General features: G+C 28.6%; 1 protein-coding gene across 1 annotated transcript; it reads left to right on the forward strand.

The window, feature by feature from the left end:
* The first annotated feature begins 2,066 nt into the window (after positions 1-2,066).
* On the forward strand, positions 2,067-15,388 carry LOC142232328 (pro-resilin-like). Its single transcript, XM_075303076.1, has 3 exons — positions 2,067-2,285; positions 14,079-14,159; positions 14,279-15,388. Exons 1-3 carry the CDS (start codon positions 2,190-2,192, stop codon positions 14,399-14,401), a joined length of 300 nt encoding a protein of 99 aa, XP_075159191.1. The 5' UTR covers positions 2,067-2,189; the 3' UTR covers positions 14,402-15,388.
* Positions 15,389-17,509: the final 2,121 nt, after the last annotated feature.

Below are 17,509 nucleotides of genomic sequence, written 5' to 3' on the forward strand. Positions count from 1 at the left end.
GTATGTAAATAATACAAAAAGGGGCCCAAAATTTCGTTAAAAATCCTGTAGTGATACGCTTAAAAAATCATATTTAACAAAAATATATAAACTGAAAGATTTTTTCTGCGGAACAAAATTTTAGACAAAATAAGTTTTTTATGCTAAAAATTTTCTTTTGAAGTAAATAAAAATCATTAGATAGAATCATTACACCACTTGTCACAAATTCGGGTTCGATTCCTGCTTCGACCGAACACCAAAAATTTTTCAGCGGTGGATTATCCAACCTCAGTAATGCATTACTGAGGAAATGTCATCAGCATGCTGATGACATTTCTGAGGGTTTCAAAGCTTCTCTAGGTGGTTGCACTGCAATGTGAAACGCCGTTCGCACTCGGCTATAAAAAGGAGGTCCCTTTACATTGAGCTTAACTTGGAATCGGGCAGTGAAACGAGAGAAGTTCACCAGTGTGGCATCACAATGGACTGAATAGTCTAAGTGAGCCTGATACATCGGGCTGCCACCTAACCTAACCTTGTTTTTAAGTGTATCAAATATTAAAAATGCCCCTTCAAAAGATACGTTTAAAAAAGAATGTCATTGCATACTTGCTTGTATTTAGGAATATGGGTTGACTTCCCCTATTTTTTTTCTCAAAATTCATGTCAGATTTGTTCCAAATTTTGTTGAGAATTGCTCCACTTTATAAGATCTAAGATATTTTTTTTACCCCCAAATAAATGTTACCCCTAAAAATCCCCCTAAACGTGTAAAAACCGCCTAAATTTGGTTATTTGAAAGAAAAGGTGTTCGTCGATAAGCCAGCAACAATTCAAGAGCTAAAGGATGAGATAATTCGGCACATTAACGGCATAGAACCTCCTACCTCAGCGTCATCGAAAATTTGGACCATCGGATGAAGGTGTGCCACCGAGGTCGCGGCGCCTATTTGGCCGATATTTTGATCCATACATAATTGAGTAATACCAATATATCATAATAAAATAAAATTACAATAATTTCCTAAATTTTGTATGCCCAATTAAAACTGTGATTGATATTATCATTTTCGTGGTTGAAGGCATTTCAATTAAAAAATTATTTGCATCAATTCTGATTGAATCAGATTAGACGTGTAAGAAAGGAGGTTGGGTAACGCTCGTAGATAATAATATAGTTTTTAAAATTTTTTTTTTTTATTCACCCGGAATTTTATTTTTTATGGTCTCTCCAATATCAGCCAAATCACCCGAGCTTCCTTTACTACCCTCGTTGATATATTAAAAAAAAATTGATAAAATTTCCCTGATATGCATTTGGCACTCTCATCTTCTATAGCATCTTTGGTTGTTGATGCATATTGAATTCATTCCTTGAAAGACGTATATCTTGATAACAAGAACAACAACAACAATAAAGATACCTACTTCAAATTTTAGCACAGTCCAATGATCATCCAATTGTGGTTTTGTATTTCTTGAGCGATCGATGGAGATAAGGTGCTGCTGCTGTCGCTGCCGTTTGGCCACTCACAAAAAAAAAATGGGAAAACAAAGAAAACTGCAACAACAACAACATAGGCAAAAATCAAACATAGAACACTATAAACGACCAACAAGTCTGAACAATGTCTAACAAAGCAGACGAGTCGGTCTTTTCACTAGTGGAACTCGGGATTTTGTTTTTTTTGGGAAAATGTTAAATTTTGCTATTCTTAGTATTTTTGTAACGCTATATAGCTGTTGTTGTTGTTTTTGTTGTTTCATTTAAGTCACAAAGGCGACTACGAGATGTTTTGAGCATTCGGCTTTTTTGTTTTTACTTTGGCATCTTCGCCACCAACCATATCGGAGATTGTCGCGTTTTATTTGAAATGCTGTTGCGAGTCGATCGCGTCGCATCACATCGAATAGAGTCGAGTCGAGTAGTACCTACCTTTGACCTATGTGTGTGCTGTGCAAGAAGACAGGCAAGCTGCTATTGGAGACGGAGATGACAATGCGCGCGCGAGATCTGATGCGATTTTAAACAAGAGACACGAAAACAACGAAATTCATATAAAAGACTTCTATGACGAACAATTGGCTTCAGTTAGAAGCTAAAAGCGTTGCACATCATAATACCTACCCTTTAAGGCACGGATCCTCTGATCTCGAATAAACGTTAAAAACCGGCAAAAAAGGAAAACAAACGGACGGTCAAAATCATGTCGGCTTTACCATGGAAGTTTATGGCACTCGTCTTGTGTGCGTATTTGGTTATGGCCCAGGCGCGACCTCAGGCTCCTGAACAACCAGAACCGGTAAATTGTTTTTTTTTTTTTTTGGTTGACAAGTAAAGATATCAAAATAAAACAGACTGCTGGCCAATTGCCATATGGTGCTGTCGTCCTAACAGACATTTGAATGACATTAAAAGAAGCAAGAATAGCAATCTGAAAAAAAAAAACAAGGAACAAACATTTTTCGGTGCAATAAATAATCTCATGCAATGTGTAAACCAATCGAAAATGTCAAATTCAAATTCGAAACTGTCTGAAGTTAATCAATCCTTATACATTTGCAATTTATTGTTATAACATTTGAATAATAAAAAGTGTTTCGATGGTAGCGTGTGTGTCTTAAAAAAAAAATATCAAAGAATAAAAATATTCAATTCATTCAAATCCAAAGCAATTACCAACCGTAAACAAACTATGAGTTCAAAATTATTAAAATAATATTGATTGAATTGATTGATATTTAAAGAAAGAAGGAATTTAATTCAACGGTGTCTTGTTTTTATTTGAATGAAATTCATTTAAAAAATAAAAAAATGGAAGGAAGAAGGAACTAAAGAAATTAAATCAGCAATGCAAAATCCTCTAACTATATATTTGCTTATAAGCCGATAGCCTAAGTTGCTAGTTGCTTTTTTGTTATACATTTATTATAATTTGCAATTATAATAAATATTTTTATAAATTAAATAAATTAAATTTGCTTTAAGAGTTAACTTCGATCCAAAGCTTTTTGATTAAAGATTTTTGTATTCATGTGGAGCCATACGCAGAAAAAATATTAAATATTATATTAAAGATTACGCAACCTCAATTTTAGGATGCGCAATGTTCACACTATTAAGGTGGGTATTAAGTTCGAGTTTAGGAGCTAAAATAGTCATTTTTTCACGATTACTTCTCTTTAATACTCCATTTTAAGGAATACAAACTTTGTGAAAATTTGGTTTGGGATATTCCCCATCAAGTTATAATGAAATCTGCAACAAATATGTATAATTTTATGTTTTTTTTTACTGCTTTAGTTTTCACTTTAGTGAAAATTAGCCGCTAAACTCGAACTTAATACTCACCTTTAAGGACAAATTTCTTTAAAATAATGAAATTTTAATAAAAAGAATGTTTATAATCTTTACTTCAAAAAAATTTTTCATTAAATTTAAGACACATATTTTGAAAATTTGCGTCCCTTCGTTAAAGTTGCATGACTTTAAACTAAGGCATATTTTCGTTAAAGTAAAGAAACACATTTTTGACTTAAAGAAATCGTCCTTAAATTTATTGAAATATTGAATCTTTAGATTTAAGATAAAAACGCTTCAAATATAGGCTAAGACTTATTTTGAGGATTTGGCATTTTTTTTTTTTTGGGAAGTAAGAAAATATTTTTTTTACTTCGAAATATTCGTCATAATTTGGATTTTTAAACTGGCGTGAACTTAATACTCACCTTTAAGGACAAATTTCTTTAAAATAATGAAATTTTAAAAAAAGAAAGTTTATAATCTTTACTTCAAAAAAAATTTTCATTAAATTTAAGACACATATTTTGAAAATTTGAGTCCCTTCGTTAAAGTTGCATGACTTTAAACTAAGGCATATTTTCGTTAAAGTAAAGAAACACATTTTTGACTTAAAGAAATCGTCCTTAAATTAATTGAAATATTGAATCTTTAGATTTAAGATAAAAACGCATCAAATAAAGGCTAAGACTTATTTTGAGGATTTGGCATTTTTTTTTTTGGGAATAAGAAAATATTTTTTTTTACTTCGAAATATCCGTCATAATTTGGATTTTTAAACTGGCATTTGTTTGTACGTGAATAGCTTTATTAATATACCGGAAAAATAGAATGAAAATTCGATAAATGAGATCTGTATACTAATTTTAATTTTATAGATCCTAGATTTAAAGCCCGATTGGTCGTTAAAAAATTCCCTCATTTTAAAGAACCCGCATCTTTGGCTCGGAATCACACCAAAATCCTAAAAGGAAGATCAAAATCTTTGGAACTTTTTTTTTTGAGTGTAGAAACGAAATAAAGGAATTTTGTAGGAAGATATCTAGTTTTAAATCCAGGCTAATTTATCAAATTTTCATTCTCTATACTCAAAAAAAAGTTTACTTGTATCCAAAGATTTTCACCTTGCCTTGAGGATGTTGGTATTGACTCCGAGCCAAAGATGCGACTTCTTTAAAACAAATAAATTTTTAGGGACTTTAAATCTACACTGAAAAAACAGTGAACCCACCAGGAAGAAAACTTTCGGTTAATTTTTGAAAATTTTTAATATTTGTAGAAAATTTTAACTAAACAGTATTACAAACGTTGGCATCACGTCTATGTCATAAAAAATAAGTAAATATTTTTCGACAAATTCAAGAAAATTTATTAGACATAACTAAGTTTTTCACTTGTTAAAGAAAATTTTGTAGTTTGAAGGAAAAACTTGGAGTTCAAAATTGCAAGAATGTCTTTAGTGACATACGAAGTTCATGATGGACGCATTTTTGGTAAAATTTACAAATTGAAAGAAATTCTGAACTATTTTGTGGCAGACACGAATTTAGTTCATCTTTATGCTTTATGTGAGTATATTTTTTTGCTCGGTTTTAGTTAATTTAACTAACGTACACAAAAATTATTAGAGTAAATGAAACTTTCTCCAAACATGAAACTTTCTCCAAACATATATGGCTTTAGTGAAATAGAGAGTTCACTTTTTTTTGAGTGTAGGATCAATGAAATAAAAATTAGGATACACATATCATTTATGCAGTTCCCATCCCTTTTTGCGATATTAATAAAGCAAACAAACGGCAGTTTAAAGATCCAAATTATAACAGAAAATGTTTTATTTCCAAAAAATAACTTTAAACCACTGATAAAAAATAATAATAATAATCGGCCGAAGCCGAATATTTTCCTCAAATTTGTAATTAAAGAAATTTGATGTTTTTTAGTTCAATATTAGAATATTTTTTAAACAAATGCATAAATACAATAATAAAAAGTAATTCATTTTATATTATAGTGATAAAACAAGATTTTTTATAATTTTTTTACGTATTAACAGGTTGGCTAATAAGTCCCCGGTCTAACAAAGAAAAACAAACTTTTTTGTAAAAATTCGTTTTTATTATTCAACATAGTTCCCTTCAAGAGCGATACAACGATTATAACGAAGTACTCCTTCGGTTTTGCCTCAAAATAGGCGTTTCGGCGATCACCTCTTCCCTGCGAGCATTCTTTTGAGGTCTGAGAACAAGAAAAAGTCGCTGGGGGCCAGATCTGGAGAATACGATGGGTGTTGAAGCAATTCGAAGCCCAATTCATGAATTTTTGCCATCGTTCTCAATGACTTGTGGCACGGTGCGTTGTCTTGGTGGAACAACACTTTTTTCTTCTTCATATGGGGCCGTTTTGCCGCGATTTCGACCTTCAAACGCTTCAATAATGCCATATAATAGTCACTGTTAATGGTTTTTCCCTTCTCAAGATAATCGATAAAAATTATTCCATGCGCATCCCAAAAAACGGACTTTTGAGTCTTTCCACGCTTCGGAGACGGTTCACCGGTCGCTGTCCACTCAGCCGACTGTCGATTGGACTCAGGAGTGTAGTGATGGAGCCATGTTTCATCCATTGTCACATATCAACGGAAAAACTCGGGTGTATTACGAGTTAACAGCTGCAAACACCGCTCAGAATCATCAACGCGTTGTTGTTTTTGGTCAAATGTGAGCTCGCGCGGCACCCATTTTGCACAGAGCTTCCGCATATCCAAATATTGATGAATGATATGACCAACACGTTCCTTTGATATCTTTAAGGCCTCTGCTATATCGATCAACTTCATTTTATGGTCATTCAAAATCATTTTGTGGATTTTTTTTTATGTTTTCGTCGGTAACCAACTCTTTCGAGCGTCCACTGCGTTCACCGTCCTCCGTGCTCTTTTCACCACGCTTGAATTTTGCATACCAATAAATTATTGTTGATTTCCCTGGGGCAGAGTCCGGAAACTCATTATCAAGCCAAGTTCTTGCTTCCGCCGTATGTTTTCCCTTCAGAAAACAGTATTTTATCAAAACACGAAATTCCTTTTTTTCCATTTTTTTTCACAATAACAAAAGTTGCTTCACAAAAGACGCTCTATCTCACAAACTAATTGACTTACAGACGTCAAATTTTGACACGAATCATTTGAAGGTTGGTACTATATAAAAATAATATGCATTTAATACTAGCGACACCATCTATGTGTCAGACCGGGGACTTATCAGCCCACCTGTTATTTGTACTGGGTGTTTCGACTGAGACAAATTCAATACTTGGACAATTCAATATCAAATAAATTATTCAAAAAGCTTCGGCTTCAATTAATCGGCCTCTTGACGCCAAAGACCAATTCGTGGCCGAATGCCACGTATATTTCATATTTTTATCGAATAAAAAATTACTATGAAGTTTAAATTTAGATTATAGCCATCAAACTTGGTAGAGTAAAGGATTTAACATCAACCTATTCTAAGGATTAAGACCTCGAAAGTGAACCTTTTGTAATCTTCAAATTCGACTAATCGATCAAATCGACTTTTGATGTTGATCAAAATAAAAAAAAAATAAAGAGATGTAAAATGTGAACGTATACTACGTATTTCTCATTTTGTATATAAAAAGATTACAAAGGAAATTATAATCCTCTTAAATATTATCGTGACCAAATCATCTCAATATTTCCCATACCTTTACTGAATAATTATTTTATGATAATTATTTTGGAAAGCACTTGGGAAAACTGTCAACCTTATTGGTTAATTAATTAGTCAATTGATTTTTTTTTTTTGTGAAGAATTTTAAAGACAATAAACAACTTCGCTTTACATTGCTTAGGTAATTTCTCAAAACTGCTTATGAAAAAAAAAAAAAACAAAAACAAAAAAATCCCAACACAACAATAGTTTAGGTACAATCAAACTTTAAACAATTTTACATACAAAGGCTAAATGATATTTGATATTTCAATCATGAATTGGATACAACAGTGACAGAAATTTAGTTCCTCCCTATGGAGCAACATATGAGTTATAAATAAAAATAAATCCCCCATTATTAACTGTTCGTTTTTTTTATTCACCATGGAATTTAGGCCAGATTTATATATCTATCCAGGATTTTTGGTCAGAGAAAAAATTTGGTAGTTCATCCTAAGCCATTACTTTTAATGTATATCCAAACTTGCTCTTCTAAAAAACGGACTTCACAAGACGTGCTTATGAGACTATATATAAAAATAAATTTTAATTTTCTAAGTATGAAACACCACACCCAAAAAAAGTGAACACACCATGAAGAAAATGTAGGTTTATTTTAGTATATTTTAAATAAAATAGTTTTCTAAAAATAATAATTTTTTCTGTTGTTTAAGAAAATTTCATATGTTGGAGGAAAAAATTGGATTTAAAAATTATTAAAAAGTCTTTAGCGCTGTACGATGTTGAAGACAGTTACAACTTTAGTAGAATGTACTCATTTAAGACACTTATAAACTCAATTTAAGGAAACTTCTTCCATTTTAGGAATATATGAACTATTTTATTTTTTAGTAAAATTGTGCACTATATTTTGTAGAAAAATTTTTTAATCTTATTTTTAGTTCACGTCATTAAAGTTTGCAAAAAGTTATTCAAATAAGAAACATTTGCTCACATTGGGCCAAATTTAACTAAAATCAACTAATCTTCATGAACTAAAATAAAGTTTAGTGCACTGAAAAAAATATTTGCGTGATATAAAAGTTTACGCAACCTAAATTTTAGGATGCGAAATTTACAAAATATTAAGGAAAATTTCTTTAAAATAATGAAATTTTAATTAAAATAAAGTTTATAATATTTACTTCAAAATTTTTTTTCATTAAATTTAGGACAATTATATAAAATTTAGGAAAATAATGACAATTTTGTAAAGTATCATGTCTTTGAACTAAGGCTAATTTTCCTTAAAGTAAAGAAACGCATTTTTGATTATGAGAATTTGTCCTTAAATTAACTGAAATATTGAAACTTAAGGTTTAAGATAAAAACGCTTCAAAGATAACACTTAAAACTTTGGTTTAAAGTTTTTTAATTAAGAAAACATTTTTATACCCTCCACCATAGGATGGGGGGTATATTAACTTTGTCATTCCGTTTGTAACACATCGAAATATTGCTCTAAGACCCCATAAAGTATATATATTCTGGGTCGTGGTGAAATTCTGAGTTGATCTAAGAATGTCCGTCCGTCCGTCTGTTGAAATCATGCTAACTTCCGATCGAAATAAGCTATCGACTTGAAACTTGGCACAAGTAGTTGTTATTGATGTAGGTCGGATGGTATTGCAAATGGGCTATATCTGTACGTATAGCCCCCATATAAACGGACCCTCATATTTGGCTTGCGGAGCCTCTAAGAGAAGCCTATTTCATCCGATCCGGCTGAAATTTGGTACATGGTGTTGGTATAGGGTTTCTAACAATCATGCAAAAATTGGTTCACATCGGTACATAATTCTATATAGCCCCCATATAAACCGATCCCCACATTTGACCTCCGGAAATTTGGTACGTGGTGAAATTTGGTAAATTGTGCTAGTATATGGCTGCTAACAATCATGCCAGAATTGGTCCATATCGGTCTATAGTTATATATAGCCAATCCTCAAAAATATTCTACCAAAATTTTATTGTCAAAATTTTATTGCTATAGAGAATTTTGTCAAAATTTTATTTCTATAGAAAATTTTTTTTCTATAGAAATACAATTTTGTCAAAATTGTGTCAAAATAATAATTGTGACAAAATAATTTTATTCCTATAGAAAATTTTGTCAAAATTGTATTTCTATAGAAAATTTTGTCAAGATTTTATTTCTATAGAAAATTTTGTCAAAATTTTATTGCTATAGAAAATTTTGTCAAAATTGTATTTCTATAGAAAATTTTGTCAAAATTTTATTGCTATAGAGAATTTTGTCAAAATTTTATTTCTATAGAAAATTTTGTTAAAATTTTTTTTCTATAGAAAATTTAGTCAAAATTGTATTTCTATAGAAAATTTTGTCAGGATTTTATTTCTATAGAAAATTTTGTCAAAATTTTATTACTATAGAAAATTTTGTCAAAATTGTATTCCTATAGAAAATTTTGTCAGGATTTTATTTCTATAGAAAATTTTGTCAGGATTTTATTTCTATAGAAAATTTTGTCACAATTTTATTACTATAGAAAATTTTGTCAAAATTGTATTCCTATAGAAAATTTTGTCACAATTTTATTTCTATACAAAATTTTATTTCTACACAAAATTTTATTGCTATAGAAAATTTTGTCAAAATTTTATTTCTATACAAAATTTTTTCAAAATTTTATTGCTATAGAAAATTTTGTCAAAATTTTATTTCTATAGAAAATTTTGTCAAAATTTTATTTAAACAGAAAATTTTGTCAAAATTTTATTTTTGTAGAAAATTTTGTCAAAATTGTATTTCAATAGAAAATTTTGTCAAAATTTTATTTCTATACAAAATTTTGTCAAAATTTTATTTCTATAGAAAATTTTGTCAAAATTTTATTTCTATAGAAAATTTTGTCAACATTTTATTGCTATAGAAAATTTTGTCAAAATTTTATTTCTATAGAAAATTTTGTCAAAATTTTATTACAATAGAAAATTTAGTCAAAATTGTATTTCTATAGAAAATATTGTCAAGATTTTATTTCTATAGAAAATTTTGTCAAAATTTTATTACTATAGAAAATTTTGTCAAAATTGTATTCCTATAGAAAATTTTGTCAAGATTTTATTTCTATAGAAAATTTTGTCAAAATTTTATTTCTATAGAAAATTTTGTCAAAATTTTATTACAATAGAAAATTTAGTCAAAATTGTATTTCTATAGAAAATTTTGTCAAGATTTTATTTCTATAGAAAATTTTGTCAAAATTTTATTTCTATACAAAATTTTGTCAACATTTTATTTCTATACAAAATTTTGTCAAAATTTTATTGCTATAGAAAATTTTGTCAAAATTTTATTTCTATACAAATTTTTTTTCAAAATTTTATTGCTATAGAAAATTTTGTCAAGATTTTATTTTTATTGCTATAGAGAATTTTGTCAAAATTTTATTTCTATAGAAAATTTTTTTTCTATAGAAATACAATTTTGTCAAAATTGTGTCAAAATAATAATTGTGACAAAATAATTTTATTCCTATAGAAAATTTTGTCAAAATTGTATTTCTATAGAAAATTTTGTCAAGATTTTATTTCTATAGAAAATTTTGTCAAAATTTTATTGCTATAGAAAATTTTGTCAAAATTGTATTTCTATAGAAAATTTTGTCAAAATTTTATTGCTATAGAGAATTTTGTCAAAATTTTATTTCTATAGAAAATTTTGTTAAAATTTTTTTTCTATAGAAAATTTAGTCAAAATTGTATTTCTATAGAAAATTTTGTCAGGATTTTATTTCTATAGAAAATTTTGTCAAAATTTTATTACTATAGAAAATTTTGTCAAAATTGTATTCCTATAGAAAATTTTGTCAGGATTTTATTTCTATAGAAAATTTTGTCAGGATTTTATTTCTATAGAAAATTTTGTCACAATTTTATTACTATAGAAAATTTTGTCAAAATTGTATTCCTATAGAAAATTTTGTCACAATTTTATTTCTATACAAAATTTTATTTCTACACAAAATTTTATTGCTATAGAAAATTTTGTCAAAATTTTATTTCTATACAAAATTTTTTCAAAATTTTATTGCTATAGAAAATTTTGTCAAAATTTTATTTCTATAGAAAATTTTGTCAAAATTTTATTTAAACAGAAAATTTTGTCAAAATTTTATTTCTGTAGAAAATTTTGTCAAAATTGTATTTCAATAGAAAATTTTGTCAAAATTTTATTTCTATACAAAATTTTGTCAAAATTTTATTTCTATAGAAAATTTTGTCAAAATTTTATTTCTATAGAAAATTTTGTCAACATTTTATTGCTATAGAAAATTTTGTCAAAATTTTATTTCTATAGAAAATTTTGTCAAAATTTTATTACAATAGAAAATTTAGTCAAAATTGTATTTCTATAGAAAATATTGTCAAGATTTTATTTCTATAGAAAATTTTGTCAAAATTTTATTACTATAGAAAATTTTGTCAAAATTGTATTCCTATAGAAAATTTTGTCAAGATTTTATTTCTATAGAAAATTTTGTCAAAATTTTATTTCTATAGAAAATTTTGTCAAAATTTTATTACAATAGAAAATTTAGTCAAAATTGTATTTCTATAGAAAATTTTGTCAAGATTTTATTTCTAAAAAAAATTTGTCAAAATTTTATTTCTATACAAAATTTTGTCAACATTTTATTTCTATACAAAATTTTGTCAAAATTTTATTGCTATAGAAAATTTTGTCAAAATTTTATTTCTATACAAATTTTTTTCAAAATTTTATTGCTATAGAAAATTTTGTCAAGATTTTATTTCTATAGAACATTTTGTCAAAATTTTATTTCTATACAAAATTTTTTCAAAATTTTATTGCTATAGAAAATTTTGTCAAAATTTTATTTCTATAAAAAATGTTGTCAAAATTTTATTACTATAGAAAATTTTGTCAAGATTTTATTTCTATAGAACATTTTGTCAAAATGTTATTGCTATAGAAAATTTTGTCAAAATTTTATTTCTATAGAAAATTTTTCAAAACTGTATTTCTATAAAAAATTTTGTCAAGATTTTATTTCTATAGAAAATTTTGTCAAAACTTTATTACTATAGAAAATTTTGTCAAGATTTTATTTCTATAGAACATTTTGTCAAAATTTTATTTCTATAGAAAATTGTGTCAAAATTTTATTTCTATAGAAAATTTTGTCAAAATTTTATTTCTATAGAAAATTTTGTCAAAATTTTATTTCTATAGAAAATTTTGTCAAAATTTTATTTCTATAGAAAATTTTGTCAAAATTTTATTTCTATAGAAAATTTTGTCAAAACTGTATTTCAAGATTTTGTCAAGATTTTATTTCTATAAAAAATTTTGTCAAAAGTTTTATTACTATAGAAAATTTTGTCAAGATTTTATTACTATAGAACATTTTGTCAAAATGTTATTGCTATAGAAAATTTTGTCAAGATTTTATTTGTATTGAAAATTTTGTCAAAATTTTATTACTATAGAAAATTTTGTCAAGCTGAATCATATACGTATTTAATCGGCCCTTTTTTTGTTAAATATATACCCCATGTAGACTAACTTACAATTGAGAAGGCGGTGTTAAGAAGTTTTAAGATACCTTGCCATCGGCAAGTGTTACCGCCCAACCTAAGTAATTCGATTGTGGATGACAGTCTTTAGTACAAATTTATATGCAATCCATGGTAGAGGGTACATAAGATTCGGCCTGGCCGAACTTACGGCCGTATATACTTGTTTACTTTTAAATATCCGCTTTTTAAACTGGATTTTTTTTTTGTACGTGAGTACCTTTATTAATAAACCGCGAAAAGAAAATGAAAATTTGATAAATGAGATTTTAATTTTATTGGTCCTAGATTTAAAGCCAGATAGGTCGCTAAAAATTTCTTTATTTTAAATAAGCCGCTTTTGTTGACTCGGAATCAATATCAAAATCCTTAAGGGAAGGTCAAAATCTTTGGATCCAAGTAAACTTTTTTTGAGTGTGGGCATTAGTGCAAAAGCACAAACAAAACAATACAAATTTCCATTAAAAAAAATGAAAAGTCTATAGATCCATTTCTCGGCAGACGTAGAATCTGTGATACATATTTTACTGAAATTGAATCACATTTGCGAAATCAATGAAGTAGTTGTTTAAAAAGATCACTTCCGCCTTATGCCACGCCCATGTAAAATTCTTCTTTGCTTCTGAGATAATTTTGCCCCACTTCTGGATGACAAACGGACATTTGTCTTGCTTTTTTGGCTACGCTTTTTGTCTCTATCGGATTATAAGCACAGTTGCCACTCATGCCAAAAATAGTCTATCAAAATTTGAAGAAAATTTTACCAAAAAACTACCAAATTAAAAAAATATATATTTTTAAGTTGTTGATCAAAATTTTGCCAAAATTGTATTTTTGTAGAATATTTTGTCAAAATTTTATTTTTGTAGAAACAGTTGTCAAAATTTTAATTCTATAGGAAATTTTGTCAAAATTTGCCTCTATAGAACATTTTTTCAAAATTGTAATTCTCTAAAAAATTTTTGTCAAAATTTTATTACTCTAGTAAATTTGGTCAAAATTTTATTACTCTAGAAAATGTTGTTCAAAATTTTATTAAAAATTTATTTCTGTAGAAAATTTTACCAAAATCTTATTTTTATAGAAACTTCTCCCAAAATCTGATTTCTATAGAAAGAAAATTATTTCTATAGAAAATTTTGTCAAAATTTACTTCTATAGAAAATTTTTCAAAATTTTAACTCTCTAAAAAATGTTGGCAATATTTTATTACTCTAGAAAATTTTGTTAACAATTTATTTCTGTACAAAATTTTTTCCAAAATCGTATTTCTATAGAAAATTTTGCGAAAATCTTATTTCTATAGAAACTTCTCCCAAAATTTTATTTCTATAGAACATTTTGCCAAAATCGTATTTCTATAGAATAAAATTTATTTCTATAGAAAATAGAATTTTACCAACTGTGGCAACCGTCCTTTTTTGATAGTTTTTTTTTAATATACTTTTTTATGGGCTCATTTTTGATCATATCTTACATTTTATTTTCAGTATGAATACCAATACGAGGTTAAAGATCCGGAGAAGGAATTGTTTTTCAATAAAAATGAAGCAGGAGATGCCCAAGGAAAGGTAACATAAATCTCCCAAAGAGATGACATTATGACTTTTAAGAAACAATGAAAATATTGATATTTAATCCATTGTAAACCCTTTCTCAAACATTTTCATATAACAAACAAACCAAATAGGTGTCTGGACAATATGCTGTCTGGTTGCCAGATGGAAGATTAATGACTGTGGCCTATACTGTGGATGGTGAAAATGGTTTTGTGCCCAAGATCACTTTCGATACCAACAACCCATTGGGTTAAGAAGTAGCAAAAACGTCAGCAGAAATAGTCAGCCCAATCATTGCAGCTAAACATTGTACTAAACACTCACTCCACCACTAACGTTTTATTCATGGAATTGACCGACCGACCGATCGACCAACGGATTGTCCAACCAACCAACTAGCCAACGCACAGAGATAATTTTTTTTATAGGTTTCCTTGTTTTTGTAGCACAAATTATGAAATTATTATCAACAATTAATTCATAGTTTATACATTTTTATGTACTTACTATATATATATACTCGTATATGTAAATAAATAACACAGCAACACACACACATGTAATCATAGTAAATAATAACAAAAAAATACCCAATATTCAAGCAGCTGTAGCTCCAGTTTGAAATATCATCAACCTGCATATTCTTATGGAGTTTCGTGGAAGTGTTTTTGGTAGCAGTTATTCATCATCATCATAATCTCTATGACAATGCAGTGGTGCCTGCATCCAAGTCACCTTCCCGACGTGTCTTTTATTAGATTAATTAAATATTTCTTTGTATTGTGTTTTTTTTTTTCAGATACTCAATTTAAATACAAGTGTATGTGTATGTAATTATATTAAATATTCCACTAGTTTAAGAGTTTTCTTTTTCGTTTTTTTGTTCAATAATATTTGTTTACTTTTTTTGTTTTTGTTAAGAAGTTATGGATGTTGTTTTTTTATTGTACGTGGAAAACACTCCAAACTTTACATGTAAAGAGTCACATTTTTGTATGTCGTACATATCCATGTATGTATATATGTTTGTCTACAAATGGTGCATGTATGTATCTATGGTATTGTACTAATATATTTGTTTATCAACTTTGTCTTCTTCTTTGCTCTTTGTACGTTTGTTTTTTTTTTAACTTAGTTCTCAATTATGTCTTTTATGGAATTCAACTCGAATATTTATTTACTCTTCTGGCTCATAATGATTAAATAAAATATTTAAAATTAAACAATAAATATATGTATAAGATTGTGTTTTATTTTTTTACGGGATAGCTAAGACAAAAAAGGACATACGAGGGCAGTTCGGAAACTACTTAGCCTATCACAAAAAGCGCGGTATAAACAGAAAAAAGTTAAATGTTTTGGAAACTTCCATCTCTGTTATGAACACATGTTAAATTTTGTTTCGATCTGGCAACTCCTTCATATAGAAACAGGTGTTCAAAAAAGACACATCCGCAATTTTTTTACAATGGAAAAATTAGAAATGCGTGCTGTCATTAAATATTTACATAAACAAGTAATGAAAGTCTAAAGTCGGGCGGGGCCGACTATATTATACCCTGAACCACTTTGTAGATCTAAATTTTCGATAACATATTGGGGGCTATATATAAAGGTTTGTCCCAAATACATACATTTAAATATCACTCGGTCTGGACAAAATTTGATAGACTTCTACAAAATCTATAGACTCAAAATGTCGGATAATGCACTAGGTTGGAACACAATGTTAGTAAAAAACAAGTAAGGAAAGTCTAAAGTCGGGCGGGGCCGACTATATTATACCCTTCACCACTTTGTAAGTCCACATTTTCGATACCATATCAAATCCGTCCAATGTGTTGGATGCTATATGAATCCATACACATATGTTCTGTATATCTGAGCAGATCTGTACAGTTATGCAATACTTATAGTTTTTACATTTAAGTCGGCTAATGCGCTGAGGTGGAATACAATGTTAGTAAAAAATAGGGAAAACATTTAAATATGAACCAATTTTGAGGCAACTTCGCAAAAGTGTATTTATGATTTATCGGTCGATAGATGTGTAATAAAGTAATAGGAAAATTTGAGTCATTTTGATAAGTTTTCGACTTAGCAGCGGCGATTTGATAAGGAAAATGTAGGTATTTCGGCCAGTTTTCCCTAAATAGGAAAAACATATATATGGAATCTATATCGAAATCTGAACCGATTGCAATCAAATTTGGCACGCATAGCTACAATGCTAATTCTACTCCCTGTGCAAAATTTCAACTAAATCGGAGTTAAAAATTGGTCTCTGTGGTCATATGAGTGTAAATCGGGCGAAAGCTATATATGGAAGCTATATCTAAATCTGAACCGATTTCAAATTTCGCACACATAGCTACAATGCTAATTCTACTCCCTGTGCAAAATTTCAACTAAATCGGAGTTAAAAATTGGCATCTGTGGTCATATGAATGTAAATCGGGCGAAAGCTATATATGGAAGCTATATCTAAATCTCAACCCATTTCAACCAAATTTCGCACACATAGCAACAATGCTAATTCTATATTGAGTTTTAAGTAGAAAGTTACATATTGCAGCGTCTATCAGCCAGTTTGTTTATTTTCGATGGAGACAGCGTGCCTGGAAAAATATTTGAAAAACGATCAATTTATTCTATTTGGAAAGTCGAAAATTGTTCACCATATACCTTTCACAATTTTAAGCGTAATATCTATGTTTTCAGAACTTTATTTTCGTTTTTATTTAAATAAAATATAACAAGCTAGTTGCGCTTGGCGTTTCACAAAAAATAAAATGGCTCTTCTAACAGTAGTGATGGCAAAATACTTTCAAGTACATTTTGTACTTTTTGATATGCTTCCCCCATCACAGTTCGCGATGGTTGTGGTGACATTTACGAGTGTGTGGTAGCGATGAGGATGAAATGGAACTTTGAAATGCTGGCAGGGTAGTACTAATTATTCTTCTTGTGCAAAATTTTAAGCAAATTAGGGTAAAACTCTGGCTTCTGAGTCCATATAAGTCCATATCGGGCGAAATATATATATGGGAGCTATATCTAAATCTGAACCGATTTCTTCCAAAATCCAACAAGTACAAAACACGTACTTGTGCCAAATTTGAAGTCGATTGGACTAAAACTGCGACCTAGACTCTGATTACAAAAATGTGTTCACGGACAGACGGACATCGCTATATCGACTCAAGAGCCCACCCTGAGCATATTTGCCAAAGACACCATGTGTCTATCTCGTCTCCTTCTGGGTGTTGCAAACATATGCACTAACTTATAATACCATGTTCCACAGTTTGGCACAGGGTATAAAAAGGTTTATTGGGACAAGAAGATCATAATGATATGGT

The sequence above is a fragment of the Haematobia irritans genome, chromosome 3 (genome assembly GCF_050003625.1).
Source record: "Haematobia irritans isolate KBUSLIRL chromosome 3, ASM5000362v1, whole genome shotgun sequence".
Taxonomy (NCBI): domain Eukaryota; kingdom Metazoa; phylum Arthropoda; class Insecta; order Diptera; family Muscidae; genus Haematobia; species Haematobia irritans.

Coding starts and splice junctions, on each gene's coding strand:
- LOC142232328 (XM_075303076.1), top strand. CDS start 2,190: ATGTCGGCTTTACCATGGAAGTTTATGGCACTCGTCTTGTGTGCGTAT. Junction 2,286..14,078: donor CTCCTGAACAACCAGAACCG/GTAAATTGTTTT, acceptor TTTTATTTTCAG/TATGAATACCAATACGAGGT. Junction 14,160..14,278: donor CAGGAGATGCCCAAGGAAAG/GTAACATAAATC, acceptor CAAACCAAATAG/GTGTCTGGACAATATGCTGT.